Genomic DNA, 19817 nt, shown 5'->3' with positions numbered 1-19817 from the left:
ATGTGGAGAAAAAGGAACCCTCGTGCACTGCTGGTGGGAATGCAGACTGGTGCAGCCACTGTGGAGCACAGTATGGAGTTTCCTCAAAAAACTAAAAATGGAACTCCCATTTGACCCAGTGATCCCACTTCTAGGAATATATCCCAAGAAACTAGAAACACAAATCAGAAAGGATATATGCACCCCTATGTTCATAGCAGCACAATTCACCATAGCTAAGATTTGGAAACAGCCCAAAATGCCCGTCAGCAGATGAGTGGATTAAAAAACTGTGGTACATCTACACAATGGAATACTATGCTGCGGTAAAAAAGAAGGAGTTCTTACCATTTGCAACAACATGGATGGAGATGGAGAGCATTATGCTAAGTGAAATAAGCCAGGCAGAGAAAGATAAATATCACATGATCTCATTTGTGGAATATAATGAACAACATAAACTGATGAATAAAAATAGATCCAGAGACAGAGAAACATCAATCAGAACGTCAAACCTCAGCGAAGGTAGGGGAGGGTGGGAGTAAGGGGGAGAGATCAACCAAAGGACTTACATGCATGCATATAAGCCTAATCAATGGATACAGACAACAGGGGAGTGGGGGCATGCATGGGAGGTGGGGGGTAATGGAGGGATAAGGACACATATGTAATACCTTAATCAATAAAGAAATAAAAAATAAAATCCTCCTTTTAAGGAGTGAGTTGGTGAGCAGGCGCTGAGCCCTGTGGGCAAGCCCCTGGAAGCATGACTGGCTTTGGGAAACTGCATTTGCTTTACAAGCCTCAGTTTCCCCATCTGTTAAGTTGGGGGGCTGTCCCTGCCCTGCCTGCCAGTCTCTTGAGGTTGTCACAAGGGTTTAAGAGCACCAGATGGGGAAGGGCTGCTGACCACTCCAGCACCCTTAGCCACATACAACAGAGGCTGCGTTGGAATGACTCACAGTGCCGATAACCTCTTGGCCGGGTCTCCTTGAACTTGGCCTGCGTGGAGATGAGCTGGCTACTCGCAAACACTGACCATAGCCCTATTTTAATTATGGCAGGCCCATGGTTTCTAACCTTGATGGGAATCGGAGCAATAGAAAGGAATGGCTCACATTTATTAAGCATCTGTCTCCGATGCTGTGCTCCCAACTGTATTTTGCAGACGAGGAGACACCTTCAAGAGGTGGGGTGACTTGCCTCACTCTTCATTTCCTACCAATCCCTCGGACCCCCCAAATAAAAGACCAGCTGGATTCCATACTGATGGAATGCCAAAGGACAGAGGCTCCAAGTCACAGGCTGCAGAGCAGGGCTTTTCCAGTCCAGGGCCCCTCTCTCTGTCTGGCCACGTCCATGGTGCTTCCCCGATTATGAGACACCCGCCTCTGTCCTGTCATTTGTTTCTGACAATGAGTGGCCAGGGCAGGGGTTACAGCTGTGGGAATGAAGGCTCCGAGGGGTCAGGGGACATTGGTCATTCCTCCGGGAGCCAGGACGGAGCTCAGGGACTGGCTGTCTCTAAGCCCACTTCTTCCTCCACCCATGTCCTCCCCGGGGCTTCCTGGGGCCACTCTCTGAGAGGACAGGCCACTCTCGTAGGGCACAGAGTGGGGTGGTCCTGCCTCAGCAGGGCGGGGTGCATGGGGGGGCTGACAGCTGACAGTCTTAATAGGCACATTGTCCCCTCGCTGCCGAGAGTGCCGCCCGGCCACTTCCTCACACGCCGGTGCTGGATGAGCTCATGTCTGAGGCACGGGGCGGCCGGGCCTGCTGTGGGGAGGTGGCCGGCCGCTGAGGCCCGGGCGGGCTGGGCCTGGCGGAGTCGTGAAGCGGAACGTTGTAATGAGCGACGCCGGCTGGATTTATGGGGCTGCGCACGTGGGCCTGGCCTTCCTGCGAGGGCCTCCACATGGGAACACAAACAAGTCCTGGCCCAAGAATGGCGCGACTGGGTCTTAACAAAAGCCCACTAATTACTGGAAGGCCTGGGCCAAGTCCCCAGCCTGTGTCTGTTTAGGCTTCTCTGGATTCCTCGGTCTCCGCCCAGGAAGCCCAGGAGGAAGCCCGGCGTGCCTTCCCAGCTCTGTGGCCTTGCATACGGGGCCAGTCCTCTCACCAGGTTTCCTCATCTGTGAAATGGGAGGATGCGCCTCTGGCGGCCTTTGGGAAGCAGAATACCAGAACGCATGGGCTGACTTCAGTTACCCATTCCTGGCTTTGAATCGTGGTTCTGCCAGGTTCTTGCTGTGTGGCCTGGGCAAGTGGCTTCACCTCTCTGATCCAAGCTCCCTCACAAAGAGAGCAGGCATACTAATGTTCACTTTGCGGATCGTTAAGCGAATTTGCTGAGAGAATGTGAGCAGACTCCTTAGTCTACTGAGTACTCACACCACTGTCGCTGTCGGTGCTCGGTCACGGATCTGTCACGGTTACTGTCATTTTCCACCCGAGCATGGAGGTGGCAGATGGCATCTCAAAGGCCCTGTACCACTGTGAGTGTGCTCCTGTGCTCTGGGGGTTGGACATATCCCATCAGGGGCAGGCATGTTGGAGATTCACAAGGGCCACCTGCTCGTCCTTGTACCACAGGCCTCTTTCTGCTGGTGTAGGAGCCTGACGGGACCCGGACCAGGCCTTGGACTGCGCTGGCAGCAGAACCTGGTCCTCTGAGCCGGGCTGGGGCTGCAAGGGGAGGTTTTCTGACTCAAGCTTGTTGCATCACCCCCAAGGACACCTACCCTGTGGCCAGTGCCTTGCCTGTAAAATTTGTGCACCAAGCTTAAGGGCTCGCCGGCTGCCCTAACCCACAGGTCTCTCTTGCAAACATTTCCCACTGTTTTCCTTGTTTCTTGATACTGTGGATTTAGCTTCTAGCCATGTCCCATGTCCATGCCCTTTTCGAATCAGGAGCCAGGGAGAGCCAAAGCACCAGATGCCATGAGATCCAGACTGTGGTTAGCAGTGTGGCAAGAGGGTGCCGAGCAGGGACCTTGTGCCAACAGCAGACTCACTCTGAAGCCTCCATGTGCCCACATGAAGCCAGTGATCAGCAGTTGTCACCCCTGGCTGACTTCTCCAGGGCTGATGTTAGAAATGACCACATTCTCCCTAACTTCCCTGCCACCTTCTCTGAGTCAGGCACTCTGCCTGGTGACTGGTCTCTGAGGACCTGGCAGGCTCGACTTGACTAGGGATTCATGCAGCCACTGAGAGCGTGCTCCTCTCCTGCCCAGGGCCCTCTGGATGAGGTGCTGAGGGTGCCACAGAATGCAAGAGCTGTGGCTCCTGGCCTGGGGGAGGGCAGGGTCTCCTTTGCTTGCCCACAGCTATTTGCCCAGAGCCTAGGGCAAGGCCTAGCCCAGAGGGCTCAGGGAATAGGTATGAATGAATGACATTCACTGTCTGATGGGTAGACAGCCATGTCAGCACACAGCAGTGTCCAGGAGGCACAGTACTATGACAGGACTATGCAGTGTGCACCAATAGAGGGCACACAGTCTGGACAGCAGGCTCAGCAAGGAAGCCTTCCTGGACCTGAGGAGATGAGCAAGAGTGCACGTAAGTGGTGGCAGCATCATGTTCCAGGCTGAAGAACTGGTATGTGGAAAGGCCTGAAAGCAAGGCCAGAGCAGCCCCAAACAGGGGGTGGAAAGATGGGCAGAGGGGACGATGAGGCTGGAGAAAATGACCAGCCTTCCTCCAATCCCAGGCCTAAGAAGACCTCAGAAGACAGCTCTGAACTTCCACGGGCCCTGTTTTCTTACCGGTTTTATAAATGGAGACACAAATGTCGTCTCAGGGCATTGTGAGGACTGAACCGGCAGCATGCATGCGTGTATCTTACACACTGTACAGGCCTGAGTGGGCTGTGGTGATGGTTTTGGGGTGCTGCCCCTGAGAAGCCCTGGGGTGACTGGAGACCTGTGAGGCACAAAGATTCAAGCAAGGGCTCCCTGGGAAGTAAGGTCCCTTGGGTGTCATCTTAAAGGAAGTCATTGATATCCTTCCAATTGTTTGGATTTGCCCATAATTAAGCCCTGGAGGGGCTATCAGTGGCTGTTGACAAATATATCATAAGCACCTTGGTTATGTGGAAGTTCCTCCAAGCTGGCCCAGCCTGGCCCAAGGTGGCACTTCCCTTCAGAGGATGTGTCGCAAGGCCCAGTGCATTCTCCGCTGGGGTTCGGAGGCCGCCTCAGGTGGGAATCTGTAGCCAGAACTATGTGGGCCTAATGAGGAGCTGCCAGGGCTCAATTATGCGCCCAGCCTGGGCTCTCTGCCGTTTGACTGACAGCTCATTACCCCGCTGCCATTTGGGGGCAGTGGAATTTAATCTCCCAGATGGGGAGCAAATCAATTTGCCCATCTGCCGCAGCTGTGCCTATGTGAACTCTGCTCTAATTTATTCTCTTAAGCTTAGGAAGCCGCGTCATGTTTAGGTACAGAAATATCAAGTTTCCTAACCAGCCTGGCCAGGGTCTGCTCAGGTAGACATATCGAGAAGGTCAAGTTATGATGATCAGCAGGGAGGTGCCATTGGCCTGCTGGGTTCTTGCCCAGGAGGCTGGGCTCGTCGATGGGAAGGCTGCATGTGGGAGTAGGGGGAACTCTGCCAGCCAGGCACATGTGGCCTGCCTACATGCATCCAGGGCTGAGTTATTCTGTGCTATGGTCACAGCTCTGGTTTCTGGGCTTTGGACACAAGAGGACTTGGAGGATGCTGTTCTGAGACTCAGTTTTCTGCCCTCTGTGAAGTGTGGTCATCGCCCACAGCCAAGGCAGTGACCTTTAACCTGTGACACTGGGACAGTTTGCAGGGCAATCTGAGGCCTCTTTCTTAGTGAGCACGTTACCTGTGGCATGTGCTCTAGGGCATATCAGCAGTGCTCCCATCCCCCACTGTGGGGTGAGACCCCTGCAGGTTTTAGAAGGTGGTCTGGGCTCCCCCTCTAAGCATTTCAAGGGGGCTGTTAGCAGATCCACATTCACAGGGTGAAACAGGCTAACGAGGGCATTTCCCAGGAGAAAGGTCAGTTGTTTGGTAGGTGAGTTCAGGCTGACTCTGCTCAAGTTGGATGTTTCTTTGCATGCGCCTCAATTCTACACTCAGACACAGTGGGCTTCGAGTCTCTTTAGGTGTACGTGAATGTGTGTATGTGTGTGTGTGTGCACATGAGTATGAGTGAGCATGAGTGTGTGTGAGAATATGGGTATGCATGGATTTGCATAGGTGTGGGAGGGTGTGTATGTGTGAATGGATATGTGTGTGGGGGTGTGTGCATGCATGGGGTTTGCATGGGTGTGCATGTGCATGGGTGTGTGTTCATGAGCGTGCGTACGTGTGTGTGTGCATGGGCGTGTGTGTGGGGTGTGGGAGTCACTTTGTGGGGAGAAGAGGAGTGAGGAGGAAAGTGCCTTCTGTGGAGAGAGTGTTTCTGAGACTCTCCTCAGAGTTGACAAAGCAGCCCCGGCTGGGTTAGTTTTTAGGGGTCAGGGAAAGGCCAATCTATTTACACACCTTTGCTGAGGAGCATGGAGGGGTAGTGATGGGGGCTGGGATTAATGAGCAGTTTTATTGCCTCGCTTGTCAGGAGGGTCATGTGATATTATTTTGATATGGGGGCCTCAAAAGTAAACACAACAGGCCAGGTTATACATAGAAGTAAAGGGGGCCTCACCCTGGCCATTGAGCATTTCCCTTTCTTCTCAGTCCAGGTGGGTGGGGGTGTGTGTGTGAGGGGTAGGACCCTCCTCCCACTGCCAGTGCCTGCAGGCTGATCACGCCAAGCGGCACCAAGGCCAGCTCCCAAGATAACATTAGCGTGTGGCATCTGGCAGTGAAAATTTAACATCGCAGTTGCTAATGAATAAATTGGCCAGGCCACCTCCCATCCACTGCTGCCTCTGAGGAGGGGGAGAGCAGGACAGCTCGGGGTGACTGTGCAGCCCCAGTGATAAACGGGAGAACAGAGGAGTGCCTGTGCCAGCACTGACTGGCTGAGTTGGGCTTCCACCCTCCTCTCACCCTCCTCCAAAGGCTGTGCGAGCACAGAGCGGTCCTGGGACCGGGTGGGGGCGGATGAGAGAGGGAAATTACTGCCTATCTCTGGTTTCTTTTCTGTTTTTGCCTTCTTTTCCCTGTTGGGGCTAACTGTAGCTGTGACCAGACACCTGACCCTGAACAGGAGGGAAGAATTCTGCCAGATAAACAAATCCACGTATGGACAGCTCCACACACTTGCCAGTGACAGGGCTGGGGAACAGAGGGCAGGGCAGTGGGGCTGGCCTGGCTGCGAGTGGTGAGACCTGGGTTCTCAGGGGAAGCTCCCCAAGCTGGGGCTGAGATGCCTGGGTGCCATCTTGCCACTTATCTCCTGTCACCTTGCTCTCTTAGCCTAGAACATTCCAGCGAATGTTCCTACGAATTCCAGCTCTTGATCTGCTCCAAGAAACCCTCCCTGAGCACTCGAACTGGTGAGCATACTCCCTCCTCTGAGTGCATGTTCAGCAAGCACTATCGGGGTCCTCACTCTGCTAGGCAGAAGCTGTATCTCACCTGCCTATGTAAGAGGCCCTGATCTGAGGCTGCATTCATAGGAAGACCCAATAAATCCTGTTGGCCACTAGGTTGCTTTAAATACACTTTCTGTTCGCCTCTCGTCCAATAGGTTGTTTATGCTGCCAGGGCTGACCACACAGGACACCTATCAGTGAATAGACAAGAGGCTCTGCCTAACTGGAGCAAAGTTTAGGGCTGCGTTCCAAAGGAGAATCCAGCCCCTGGGGGGCGGAGTGGGAGAGCTGTTTGTAGTCAGACAGCTGGGTTCAAATCTCAGCTCCACTACCGATAGCTGTGTGACCTTGAAGAATATGCTTACCTCTCTGTTGAAGTTTTCAATCTGTAAAATAGGGATCGTGTAACCGACCTCATATGGCTGCCAGGAGAAGCAGACGAGATGATGGGTATAGAGGACTGGTGTGTGTGCCTGCATACACACACGGTTATGACTGTCAGTTTAATCTAGTTAGAGCCTTGGTGCAGTGTCAGGTCTCGGGTGCCATTTAGAGTCTCCGGGAGGAGCAGTGCAGAGACTGTCTGTATTATTCAGGGCAGAGCCCTGCTGCCCAGGCAGGGTTGCTTTTCAGAAACAAGTGTGGGGTGCGGGTGGGGGGACGCCGTCTGCCTTGTGCCACAGTGGGATCACGGGATGCCTCACCACAGTTGGGCTGGGGGACAGCACACTGGCAGTGGGACTCATTGACACAACTTACAGCAGAGGGGAGGGTGGGGACAACCTTCATACTGGCTTCCCCCTCAAAGAATCACTTCGTTGTTGGTAAATGTATATTTTGGAGAGGCATGTGGCCTTTTAAGCGGTTCCTTGCAGCTACCCCAGTTTTCAAAGTAATGAGCTGTTTTCTTTTTCCCGTAAACATGAGGCTGACATCAGAGAACAATTTTTGATCCCAGTTTTAAAACGAACTGGGTGGTTTGGAGATGATGGGAATCCCAGGCAGCTGGTTGGCTCTCTTTCCCTCGGTTTCATTGAAAAGAGTATCTTCAAGGAGCCCACAGCTCAGGGGCACGATGCACTTTGGATTATTGAAAGTTTAGAAACATTTAGGTGATTATGGTAAATAATTCACGCAGACCCTGACCAATGCAATTTATTCTTTTGTGCCAGCGCAGGGGAAAAGCAGAAACCAGCCATCCCTTTTTCACTTCCCAGTCCTATTAGCGCCATCTAGTGGAGATATGTGCTAGGCACAGGATTTGCTTCTCTGGTGTCCCTTCTCCAAAGCAAGGGAAATGCCACTCGCCTAGAAGCCTTTTAAACCTCAGTGCCATCTGTGTTTCTGCCTCTGAGTTAGAAATACCACCAAGGGCAAATGACTCTCTGGTTGCTGATTAGTGTGCCCAGGGGCCCTGCGTCACGGTGGTTGGCATCTCCGCGTTTAAACCTGGTGGTCACTGATTAGCAATGTTACTTCTGACACAGGCAAGTCACTTCAGTTCTCCCGGCCTCTGTGTTCCCAGCTGTGAAATGGCTCTAATAACAGAACCTGTCCTATGGACAAAATGAAGTGATACCCATAGGGGACTCAACACAGTGCCTGGCACTCAGTAAAATACCAGATTTCTAATCAAGAAGTAAAAACATGTAATCTAAACACAGTAACGATCATGAGGGGAAAAAATCCGAAGTCTTAATAACACCTTACATTTAGGAGGAACTTGGGAAGATTGTATTTCAGGTTTGAGTTAGAAGTAGTTGCCTTTTCATTGAAGAGGCTAGTTGTGCGATGGCTTAGGACTCCGTTTCGACTTCCATAGTCACAGTTTGGAAGGCAGAAAGGATCCTTTATATTCACCCATGATACGCAGTGTGATGCATGGCTCCTGGCTAAAGTGTGCTTTAGAAGCAGGCACTTTTCTTTCTAAACAGATAGAAGCAGTCTGCATTTTAGACAAATTTAGGTAACGGCAAAAGTACATTTGAAGCAAACAGTGTCTGTGTTTTGCTGAGTTTAGGTAATAAGAGTTTAGCTACTCTGGTCCAGCTGGGATCTTTCTAAATAATCCACATCCCTAAACACCCACAGCTGGGGGGAGGCATGTAAACACTGGCAGCACATCTTGGGGACCTTGGTGGTGGCACACTGCCCTCAGAAAGCTCCTGGTACCAGGGACCCCACCCTGTAGGAACAATAGGCTCAGCATAGCCTTGGCAGAGGTCTCAAGGCTTCTGCAGCTCCATCTGGTAAGTGGCCAGGGGCATGGGGTCCAGCCATGAGCCCGAGAGACCGGCAGGAGTGGATGGGTGGCAAGAGAGAGCTGAGCTCAGAGTCTGAACACCTGGGCTCTGGTACCAGCCTGCCACTTGCCACCTGCTTGCAGTATATCTGCTTCCTCATCTATGAAATGGGATAACATCCTTGCCCAAGTGTCACCAGGATGAAAGCAGAGACTTTCTATAAACTCCCTCTACCAGCCATTAGGGCCTGAAAATGCCCCACCTGCCTATCCCATTGCAGCGGCCACTGTGATGTTTCCTGGGGGTGGGCTGCCGCACCCAAGACCCCCCTCTCTTCTGTGACGAGAGAAGCTGCCTTTGGACTCAAGGGCACAATAACTTCAAACACGCTAAGCAACAGTTTAACATTTTACTAAATCAATTCACACAAATTCCAAATTGCAAATATATTTAAGGGCAACAGATTCTGTTCTGCCTTTTAAATCTTTCATTTTCAAATCCATCATTAAGACAAAAAGTAAACAAAAATTAAGTCTGTGGTATATTCATGATTTTTCTTCTTGGGGGGAAAAAAGGAACATTATAGTAAAAGAACGCCACTGGGTGTACAATAAAGCACCACGACACACGGTTACAAAGCGGGCTTCCTGGGTTCTGCCACCCGTGGTGGACACTGCTCTCCCGGCTGCTCTGCGGCAAGCAGGGTTTCATTAAAATAAAACAATAAAATCTCCTAGGTTACACGAAAGTCAGACACAGTCTGGAACACAGTGCTTAACAACAGTAATGCTAACTATCAGTGCTAACGTGAAAACATTTTAGAAAGTCGAAACAATTAAACTGGAAACCAAAACCTTATTTTCCCTAGATGAGCAAAATTGAAAACAAAAGGGTTCCCGCCTCCCAATAGGAGTGAAGGGTTTTTTTTTTTTTCTTTCTTTCTTTCAAGTTGGAGGCAGGGGGCACGGTATGGTTCGTAGTTTCTCAGCCTAGTTGGCGTCCAGCTTGGCCATTTCCTGAACGTAGATGCCTATACTCTCGCTGTCAAAAAGCACGAAATACACTGTTTTGATGGAAGAGGACATAGTTGACACGAAGTAATTGGAGATGGCCTTCAGAATCAGCTGAGCTGCTGTCTGCTTCGGAAAACCGTTCCTGCAAGACAGAGGACAGGGCTCAGCAACTAGGGAGGCCAAGGGGCACTGGCACCGCCCTGCCCCCCAGGAGGCTCTCAAGGCCACGTGTGCCACCGTTTCCACAAGCAGTGTTGGGTCCTGTGGCTGCTCACAGACAGGCATGAGGAAGCCCAGTGCCCACCAGACAAGGGAAGGACGAGTGGGCAGAGGACTGACCCGCAGGAGATCGTCCTCTGTGTGCAGAGGAAGAAGGCATGCCAGAAGTCTCTGAGAGACAATGAGCAAGCAGACAGATCGGTGTTCTGTGGCACGTGGTGTGCATTAAAGTTCCCCTGGGCAGCGCGAGCTCCCATGTTTGTTTTTTCAGCATGACTGTGGCCAGCAAGGGGCCTGGGACAGAGTCCAGGCTCTCAAAGGCTCCCTATGGATCTCAGTCCCAGAGGACGGCTGGCGGCTGGTGCTTCTCCAAGAAGCTCTCGTCTCCATCCACACAAGATGAGGTCACGCCCTTCACACTGGTCCTTAGGTTCATGGGTGCTGGGTTGCTGGCCAGGAACCCACTCCAAGCACACAGCAGCCTGTAGCACCCCAAGGGCCAGGGCATTAGGGAGCTGTGGGTGCAGAGGAACAATGCTGGGCCAAGTGGGCTCTTCATCTCAAGGGACAGCATCCAAGTCTCTAAGCCAGACTGGTGTGAATTCACATGCATTTCCATTTAAAGTAAATGTCACATGGCAATTTGGGGGGTAGGGCCTCAGAACTTAAGCAAGAATCTGAAATCAGGACTCCTTGCTTCATTCGAGTCCAAGTCTGTTCATGGTCAACGCTGCACATGCAGGACCCAGTGACCCAGGGGGACAGTAACATAGCAACTTGCCTAGTCTAGTGGAAATACTGTGGGCTTTGGAGCCATTGGTCTTACCTAGATCCAAATCCCTTACCCCGGTTTACACTTAAGGACACCGAGAGGTAGTTTTCATGAGGATTTCTTTGTTCATCAGCAGATCTACAGTTGTCAATCTGCTCTGAGCCTGTGGATCCACTGGTACCCAAAGTGCCAGATCAGCCTGCCAGTTTCAGCTGGACTCTCCATCAGACTGGGTACCTGCCGCCAGGTGAGAGATGCCTTAGAGCACTCCAGCGCCACTCATTGGTAGCCGGGGTTCTGGCCACCTTAGTTGTTCCCTTGGAAAGTTGCGCTCATTCTATTGTCAGTGCTCAGAGCACTTCTGATGCACAGGAGAAAACCATCCCTGTGACTTGCTTTTGATCAAACAGGGCTTTACCCAGCTTGGCGATGGACCCCTGTAACTTCTGGATGCGTCAGAAGTGAAGCCTATTCTTACAAGACGGGTGTCACCCAGGGCATGTTTCCAGCCTGTACAGGGAAGCCCACTGGTGACAGTGGGATGCCACCCAGAGTCAGAGCCTCAGCCACAGGCACTCCTGCAGGCAGCCAGTACATACATGACTGGGTGAGGACAGTGGGTCAGAGGCTGCATGAACAGATTCAGAGTTGTTCCAGCCTGGACAGTGTCAGATAGGCACAGCGCCCTCCTGAGGAGATCCCAGGGACTCTGTCTACTACCAGAGTCGGGGTGACCAACGGTGGTGGGGGGTGGGGCGGAGAAGGGAAGGGGGGACAGTGCAGGGAGAAGGGCTTTGCAGGGAGTGAGAAGAGATGGGAACCCCATGTGGCAGGTCGTTCCCCTTGCACCCTTCCCCACTCTCGGACTGGCAAGTTCAGTCCAGGAAGAAGCTGTTCTCAGCACATCTGACACAGGTGCCCTGACTACTCTCACAGGACTTGAACACGGAGGACAGGTTATCTGGAAAGTGCAGGAGAAAGTCAACCCGACCTTCTGTTTCAGGGGGCATCTCTCTGGTGAGCATGTTCTCAGGGGCATGCGTGCAAATCAGTGTCGTGGGGAGCCCAACTCGCCCCTGTGTTAGGGCAGCTCCGCTCCTGAGAGGGACCAGCCAGCTCTAGGGAGCGGTGTGCAGGCACAGGTCACGGCATCACTGGAATAAGGGCCCATTTTAAGTGTCTCACAAATAGCAAATGTTTATTTTCCTGCTGTTCATATAGCTGCTACCTGAAGGACTGGTCAGATGACAGTGATCCTATTAGCTTCATCCTGGTGGGAAAAGCCTGAGGAGGCGGCAGCCTAGGGGCTGGCCCACCACTGGGAGCAACTGTTCTCGCCCCCAGGAGCTCCAGGGCTTTGGACCAGGCAGAGCCCTGTCTATGGACGTGACCTGGCTGGGTGGGGCTGAGCAGAGCTGGGAGCCCAAGATCATTCTCCACAAGCTCCAAGCTCCCCTAGTGAGGGTGCCCTCCTGCCTGTCTCTGCCTCACACCTGCACAGGTGGAGCTGGGCTGAGGTGAGGGCCTGTGGGACTTCCATGAGGATCATTTTGTGTGGCCTGATGGTCCAGGGTGTTTGCTGAAAGGGTCTTCCTGGGGCACCAGACCCTGCCTGTTGTTCCCACAGCTTTCCATTCCTCTACCTGGGACCCTTGAAAAGGGCTGTGATCTCAGCAAGGGGATATTTTCAACGTTAGTCAGGGCTGAGGAGGGCCTGTGGAAACACAGGCTGCTGGGCTCCACGCAGGGAGCTGACTCAGCAGGCGTGGCACTGCCTTTGGAGCCACTGTTCTTTGTGGAGCCAGCAGGACTTTCTCATCTGAGCTTGCAGGGTGGGCACAAAGGTGAAGAGCCTGCAAGTGGGGACACAGGTAGGGATCAAAGGGTTTAAAGGTGCAGTGTCCACACCTGCATGCCCTCCTATTGATGGAGTGCGGGCTGGTCTGGCCTTGTCCTTCAGGGTGGCTGTTGAGTGAAAGTGAACCTGATTTGTTTCCAGGAAAACGTCTTGCTGCTGAACCCGTCCCTCTGCGCTGGACAGCCACAACCACGGGAGGTGGCCACACTGGAGCACCCAGCTGCCAGGAATGGAGGTAACGGCTTTCCTAATGTTTTCAGGTAGGGTCCCAGTGTTTCCTAGTAGCCACAGTTAGAGAATATGTAATGAAATGGAACATAAAAGTAGATGTTCTCACGGGAATGCTTTCCACAGAGCCCTGCGCCCTTGAGAGGGACCGCTGTGGCACACGCGGCGACCTGGAGCCACACAGGATTTGACTTTGGGCCCTGTCTCTGTGCCCTGTTTCCTCGCTGGTGCAATGGGGTTGGTAATCAAAGGACCTGTTCCCTGAGGAGGCTGTGAGGACGAGCAAGATGCTGCACCGAGTCCTCCTCCAATGGTGTGTCTGTAAAGCGCGTGGTCCCAAAGGTCTAAGGGCTCACCCAGTGGAAAATCCCCTCCCCACTCCAGACCCCATGATAGTGACGGGTGACAGCTGCTGTTGTTGTAATTACCCTGTACTAATAATGTGGCATCAGGCCCCAGTCCTCTTGGAGGGCTGTTGGCCATGGCTGTTGGCATGCCGAAGCTTGGCAGGGGCACAGGTAGGGGTTCCTTGGTGTGGTACTGCCCAGGTTCCGGAGAGCTGCTTGCCTAAGGCGTCTCCCTCGACTTTCGAGGGGTTCCCCCTATTGGTTGCATAGGCACAGCCCCTCTGCACACCATCGCTGCTTGGCCATGCCGTTCGCCTTCTTCCCTCATCTCAGGCCTACTGCCTCTGTTACCGTCACTCTGTCCTTTGCTGCACTGTGCCTGCCTTCTGGATGAGACCAGATGCACCTCCTCTGACACACAAGTCGGGCTTGAATCTGACTTGGATGGGCGTTAACCTCTCTAGGCAATAGTTTCCTCCCTGGAAAATAAGTACCTCAAGGATTCACATGGTGATGACCAGGATGGTGGTGATGTGGACGCTACTGCCCTGAGAAAGTGAAAGCGCCCCTCATATTCCCACTGAGCCTGACTCAGTGGCTGTGGTTATGGCATGTGTCTTAAGTTTCTCCATGGTTAAGTGCTCACATCCTGCAGAGTTATCTTAAACTCTGAGTTTTTTTTGTTTTTTTTTTCTTGATCTTGCCTTGAGCAGACCAAGGAACAGATACCTGAGCTTCCTCTGAAGTCACTCCAGTTATGTCTTGGACAGCCTTTCCTAAATGTCTTGGGCCTCGGTTTCCCTAGACTGGTGCAAAGGGACCCTGTGGACTATCTTTCTGGTGCCCTCTTGGATCAGCCTGCTCAGTGATGGCTGGGGACCGGATGGCAGAAATGTGCGTTTGTAGGGCCACTTCACAGAAGATCCCGCTCCTTGCATGGGGCATCGCCAAGCATCCCTGTTCCTGGTGAGCTGTCCTCCAGTGCTGGGCAGGGCAGGCCCAGAACTGTGCTAAGGAGGCCAATCAGGCACTCCTTAGGGGGAGAGGCTGTGCCCTGGAGGTGGGGAAGTCCAGGTGGGTTTTCTGGAGGAGACAGACTGGGAGCTTGCCCTGTGTAGCAGTGACGTGGATTTCAGATTGAGTCTCGTTTTCTTGCTGGGCCAGCCCACCTGTCCAGTTGGCTTTGCTGCTTGGGAGATGGGTAGGGCTGGATATCTTGGAAGTTTGGGTAATGTGAATACTCATCTGCTAGGATTAGGTCTCCCTCACACTGTGATCCTGGGCCCCTCCATTTTTTCATGTTCTGTCTGGCTTTGAGTAACTGCCTATCTGAAGTTGCCCAGCGAGAGGCCACTCCATCCAGAGATAAAGACCAGATGCTACAAATTGGAGGAGCCAAAATTCAGGAGGGGATGATGATGGGCCTCTGTCCCCCAAGGCCAGAGAGGGGCCCGGGCTCACATGTGGTGGGTTGATAAGTAATTCTCCCTAATTCAGTTGGTTTCTGTCCTTTATATTTCTCGACTAAGGTTCATGTGTAGGGGGCAGGGAGGCTGAAGGATGTGCCTGGGCAGGTCAGGGAAGTCCAAGTGGTGGTTCAGAAGTTCCTAAGACCCACTCACATAAGTGTACAAGCAGTGGGGCGAGCCTAGTGGCATACAAGGAGGCAGGGGTTCCATGTGACTAATACCACGAGCACTGAAACCAAGGGCCTTCACTCAAATTCTGGCCCTCCCAGGCGCAAGCCGTGTGACCGCAGGTGAGGGACTTAACCTCGCTAAGCTTCCATTTCTTTCCCCTTGAGTGGAATGAATACCAGTGTGCACCTCTGGGGTTGCTGTGAGAGAATGCAGAGAAGGCTTTAGCACAATGCCTGGGGCTCAACGAATACCATACATGGTAGCTTGAAAAAGACGAACTGGCTTTCCGTTTAAGCTCATAAACCTAAGGAGAGTTTAATCAAAGCCCCAAACTAGCTATTCCCTATGGACTGCCCCTCCGGAAAGGGGTCACTCCCTAATGTCAGCCAGAACTGAGAGAGTGGAGGTGTCCATAAATATTGTGACTGAGTGCCCAAGGGCAGGATGTCCAGATGCCAGAGGTGGCTTCCCGAGGCTGGCTTACACCCCCAGCTCTCATTTATACCCAGTGGCTTAGAGATTGGTCTGGGGGCCAATAGGTTGGAGGAAGGAAGTGTAGGGTCATGGTCATCCTCCATCTGCCTGGGATGTTGGGCCTCGGCTGAGAGAAAGTGAGCCCACTTTACCAACATATTTGTATTTCTATCGCTTTAGTTCCAACATGACTTCTATGCCAGGGACACTGGATGCCACAAACAAGCTGTTTTATTTCCCCTCCTAAAACCCACTGTGATTTACTGGCCAGCTCTGGTGTAATCCCATTCTTTACTCATGAAAGAGAGGGTGGCTGTTTACACGGTGCTGTGGGGCAAGGTCTGCCTGGCAGATGTGGGCGGCTGTGCACATGTGCTTACCTTAGGAATTCCACCCTCTTAAAAGCTTTCAATTGATTATTTCTTAAAACTTTTTACTCCATGAAAAATGTAAATGAGTTTGTAATAACAGATGCTCTTTTATGAGAATTACTTTTATGCTTCAATTAGAAATTCCCCAACAGCCATATGAAAGAGCATGAAATTATTACCTCCAATAATGGCTCCTATTGCTTCTCTCTTCGGAAGCACCTTTCATCAGAGTAGATCAAAGTGCCTCCAAAGCACTAATTAACTGAACCTCAGAACTGCCTATAAGGAAGGGCAGCCCCCAGACAGAGAGGGTGATTCATTTATCAAAGGTCACACAGCAGTGCAGTGTCAAAGAACAGACCTTCTAGGGAGAAGCTGGCTATTTATGCTCTGATACAAAAGCATTTTATAAAAAACTAGAGGCCCAGTGCACGAAATTCGTGTATGGGGTGGTGGGGGGGTGTGTCCCTCAGCCCAGCCTGCACCCTCTCCAATCTGGGACCCCTCGAGGGATGTCCGACTGCCCATTTAGGCCCAATCCAGGTAGGATCGGGCCTAAACGGGCAGTCGGACATCCCTCTCACAATCCAGGACTGCTGGCTCCCAACTGCTCGCCTGCCTGCCTTCCTGATTGCCCCTAACCGCTCTGTCTACCAGCCTGATCACCCCCTAACCCAGGGGTGGGCAAACTTTTTGACTCGAGGGCCACAATGGGTTCTTAAACTGGACTGGAGGGCCGGAACAAAAGTATGGATGGAGTGTTTGTGTGAACTAATATAAACTCAAAGTAAAGGAGCGGAGGGGAGAGCAAGAGAACCGGATAGAACAGCTGGATCCGGCCCGCGGGCCGTAGTTTGCCCACGGCTGCCCTAACCACTCCCCTGCCAGCCTGATTGATGCCTAACTGCTCCCCTGCCAGCCTGTTTGCCCCTAACCGCTTTCCCCTGCAGGCCTGGTCACCCCTAACTGCCCTCCCCTGCAGGCCTGGTCACCCCTAACTGCCCTCCCCTGCACCCTGGTGCCCCCCAACTGCTCTCCCCTGCAGGCCTGGGTCCCCCCAAACTGTCCTTCCCTGCAGGCCTGGTCGCCCCCAACTTCCCTCCTCTGCCGGCCTGGTCTCCCCTGCAGGCTTGATCGCCCCCAACTGCCCTTCCTTGCGGGCCTGGTCTCTCCAAATTGCCCTCTCCTGCTGGCCTGATCGCCCACAACTGCCCTCCCTTGCAGGCCTGGTCCCTCCCAACTGCCCTCCCCTGCTGGCCATCTTGTAGCGGCCATCTTGTGTCCACATGGGGGCAGCCATATTGTGTTGGAGTGATGGTCAATTTGCATATTATTCTTTTATTAGATAGGATTAGATAGGATAGAGGCCTGGTGCACAGGTGGAGGCTGGCTGGTTTGCCCTGAAGGGTGTCCCGGATCAGGGTGGGGGTTCCCTTGGGCATGGGGCAGCCTGGGTGAGGGGCCTGTGGTGGTTTGCAGGCTGGCCACTCCCCCCGGCGACCCAAGCAGAGGCCCTGGTATCTGGGATTTATTTATCTTCTACAATTGAAACTTTGTAGCCTTGAGCAGAGCCAAGCCTCCTGCTCGCTCTGTGGCTGCAGCCATTTTTGTTGGGATTTATTTATCATCTATAATTGAAACGTTGTAGCCTTAAGCGGAGGCCAAGGCAGGCCAGAGCTGCGGAAACTTGGCTTCCTCCATTACCGGGGGCAACTCAAGCCTCCTGCTCTCTCCAGTTCCATGGCTGCCGCCATTTTTGTTGGGATTTATTTATCTTATCTAATTGAAACTTTGTAGCCTTGAGCGGAGGCCTGGACCCACTAGGGTGTGCAGAAAGCTTGGCTTCCTCCATTGCCGGGGAAACCCAAGCCTTCTGCTCTCTCTGTGGCTGCAGCCATCTTGGTTGGGTTAATTTGCATACTCGCTCCTGATTGGCTGGTGGGTGTGGCTTGTGGATGTAGCGGAGGTACGGTCAATTTGCATATTGCTCTTTTATTAGATAGGATTTTTTAAAGTTTTGAATTGACTCTGGGACTGCCGCTGGCACCTTATGAAGCCGGCTGCTGCTGCAGAGCCCTGATTTCCTTGGGCACTGAGAAGGGCTGGTGGCAGAAACCCAAGCAGGCTTATGATCTCAATGCGAAGCTCAGGTGCATCCACCTGCTGATACAGAGCACTGGACTGTGGCCTCACTTGGGCCCAAGATGCCAACAGCTGCAGTCCTGAAGGCCAGTCTCCCTTTGCTCAGGGCCCAATTCATACCATGAGCCTTCGCAGGAAGCCCCCTGGTGATGTGAGGGGCAGTGGGACCTCAGAGGTAGCATGGCTCCTACAGGCGCTCATGGCTTCATCACAGAGTTCTCACAGCCCTCTCCTTCATTTCCAGAGCAGGCCTAGGATGCTGCATGAGGGATTGCCTGTTTTACAGAGAAGGGATTTGGGCTCAGAATGGGGGTCAATTTGTGTGCCAGGACTCAACTCCAGGCCTTCCCCCAGCCCAGAGCACAGGGAGGTGGGGTGGTCGACACCCTGGCTGCCCCATCAGCTTTTCAAGGACGACCCACATCCATGCTGGCTCTCTGGGTAGTGTGTCTGTTGAGGGGCAGTTGTGCTGCTCCTCACAGCCTCGGTGCGCTCACCTGGGGATGATACAGGGCTGAGAGGTGCGGTAGGTCCAGCCCCATTTCACTCTCACCTAACTGCCCACTCAGTTCCAGCAGGTTCCACAGCCTCATTAGCAGGGCGATGAGGCAGAGCAAGCAGGTGTGGGAGGTGAAGGTCGCTTGGGAACACATGGGTAAGAGACAGAGGGCTTTACCCCAGAATGGTTCTGGGAGGGGTCCTCCTTTAATTAGATCCCTGCATCCACACCTCCCCTGTCCTCCACATCCACTCTCTGAGCCATCATCTCAGACAGTCCCAGTACACTCTGAAGTTACCCTCTGTGATGACATTTGCTGTTGCAACATAAGTTCTATACTGTCCCAGGCTTCCTGTCTCACTCTGTCTCTTCCACTGTCTCTCACCACTGCTTAATGTGTGCATTCTTCCCGATTTTTTGCCTCTCTTCCCCTAGATTAAGGCCAGTGCTTGTACACAGTCAGAGCTCCATAATTATGGGCTAAATATGCAGAGAAATATACCCATGGTTGTCATGGTAACAGGCTGGTGCCCTTACCTGCCACTGCCGATGGATGGAAACGCAATGGACTTCAGCTTCTTATCATCTGCCAGGGCCAAGCAGTTTTTCACTGTCTTTTCCAGCAGCTCCTCACATTTGTCTGCACCCCAGACGGGGCTGTTACAGTGGATCACAAACTTGGCGGGCAGGCCATGTCCTGCACTGACAGCAGCTGGAGGGGATGAGACAGGAACAGTGAGTTTGTTCCTCGGCAAAGATCACGGCACTAGATGCCAAACACAGACCCATTCTCCAGCCACAGCACTACTGCCTGCTGAGTTGGGATTCCTACATAAGCGTGAGCTGGAAACTGCTCCTCAGTCCTCTCACTCTGGGAGGCCAAGCCAAGACCCAGCCTTGGAAAGTTGGCATTGGCTGCATCACCACAAGGAATTTTAGCCAAGACTGTAGTTAAGTTCTTCCTCTACCTTCCCAGAAGGCAAAGCCTTAACCATCTAACGTGACCGACTGTGTCAGAATGTTTGCAGCCTCCGAGTAATTGCCTTTTGGGGTCTCTAACCCCCTTTTCTCAAGTGCATGCATGTGCATATATAATTATGATGTATCTACAGGTCTCCCAGACACAGTTCAGGACAAACTTATGAGGGAAGCAACCCGACTAGCATGTTTGCTGCCCTGTTCCTCTCCCTAACTATTTAGTTTGGACAGAATTAGACTGTTTCTAGGATGGAACTATTTTCTTTTGCCAAAAAAGGAGCCTTTCTCCAGCTACACATAGCAGACCTGCTCCATCTCTGCTCCCGTTCCCCACCCCCCCGCCCCGCCCCACAAGGAAATGGAACCAGCCAGCCTGGTGTCTCCCAGAGCACATTTCAGGATTCCTGTGCCCAAAGATGCGACGCAAAGGAGGTGGTTCTAAGTCCCAGGGTTGGTGAGTGCTGCCTGCACGCTTCTATCCTGGAGCACCTGAGTCCTCACACCACTGCGACAGGAAGACACCCAAACTTTTTGG

At 52.7% G+C, this 19817-nt stretch overlaps 1 protein-coding gene across 4 annotated transcripts in view; it reads right to left on the bottom strand.

The window, feature by feature from the left end:
* Positions 1–9136: 9136 nt before the first annotated feature.
* Positions 9137–19817, bottom strand: part of MACROH2A1 (macroH2A.1 histone) — an 85649-nt gene continuing 74968 nt past the window's right edge. For all 4 annotated transcript variants that reach the window (XM_080675703.1, XM_080675705.1, XM_080675702.1 and 1 more), the window contains exons 8-9: positions 18842–19016; positions 9137–9896 (exon numbers count right to left, since the gene is read on the bottom strand). In XM_080675703.1, the coding sequence (XP_080531829.1) occupies positions 9731–9896; positions 18842–19016 (341 nt within the window). In that variant the 3' untranslated portion in view covers positions 9137–9730. The remainder of the gene's footprint in view (positions 9897–18841; positions 19017–19817) is intronic.

Source organism: Plecotus auritus (assembly GCF_963455305.1).
Source record: "Plecotus auritus genome assembly, chromosome: 6".
In the NCBI taxonomy this organism is placed as follows: domain Eukaryota; kingdom Metazoa; phylum Chordata; class Mammalia; order Chiroptera; family Vespertilionidae; genus Plecotus; species Plecotus auritus.
Note: the sequence above shows the minus strand (reverse complement) of the source record. Positions and strands in the feature narration are given on the sequence as shown.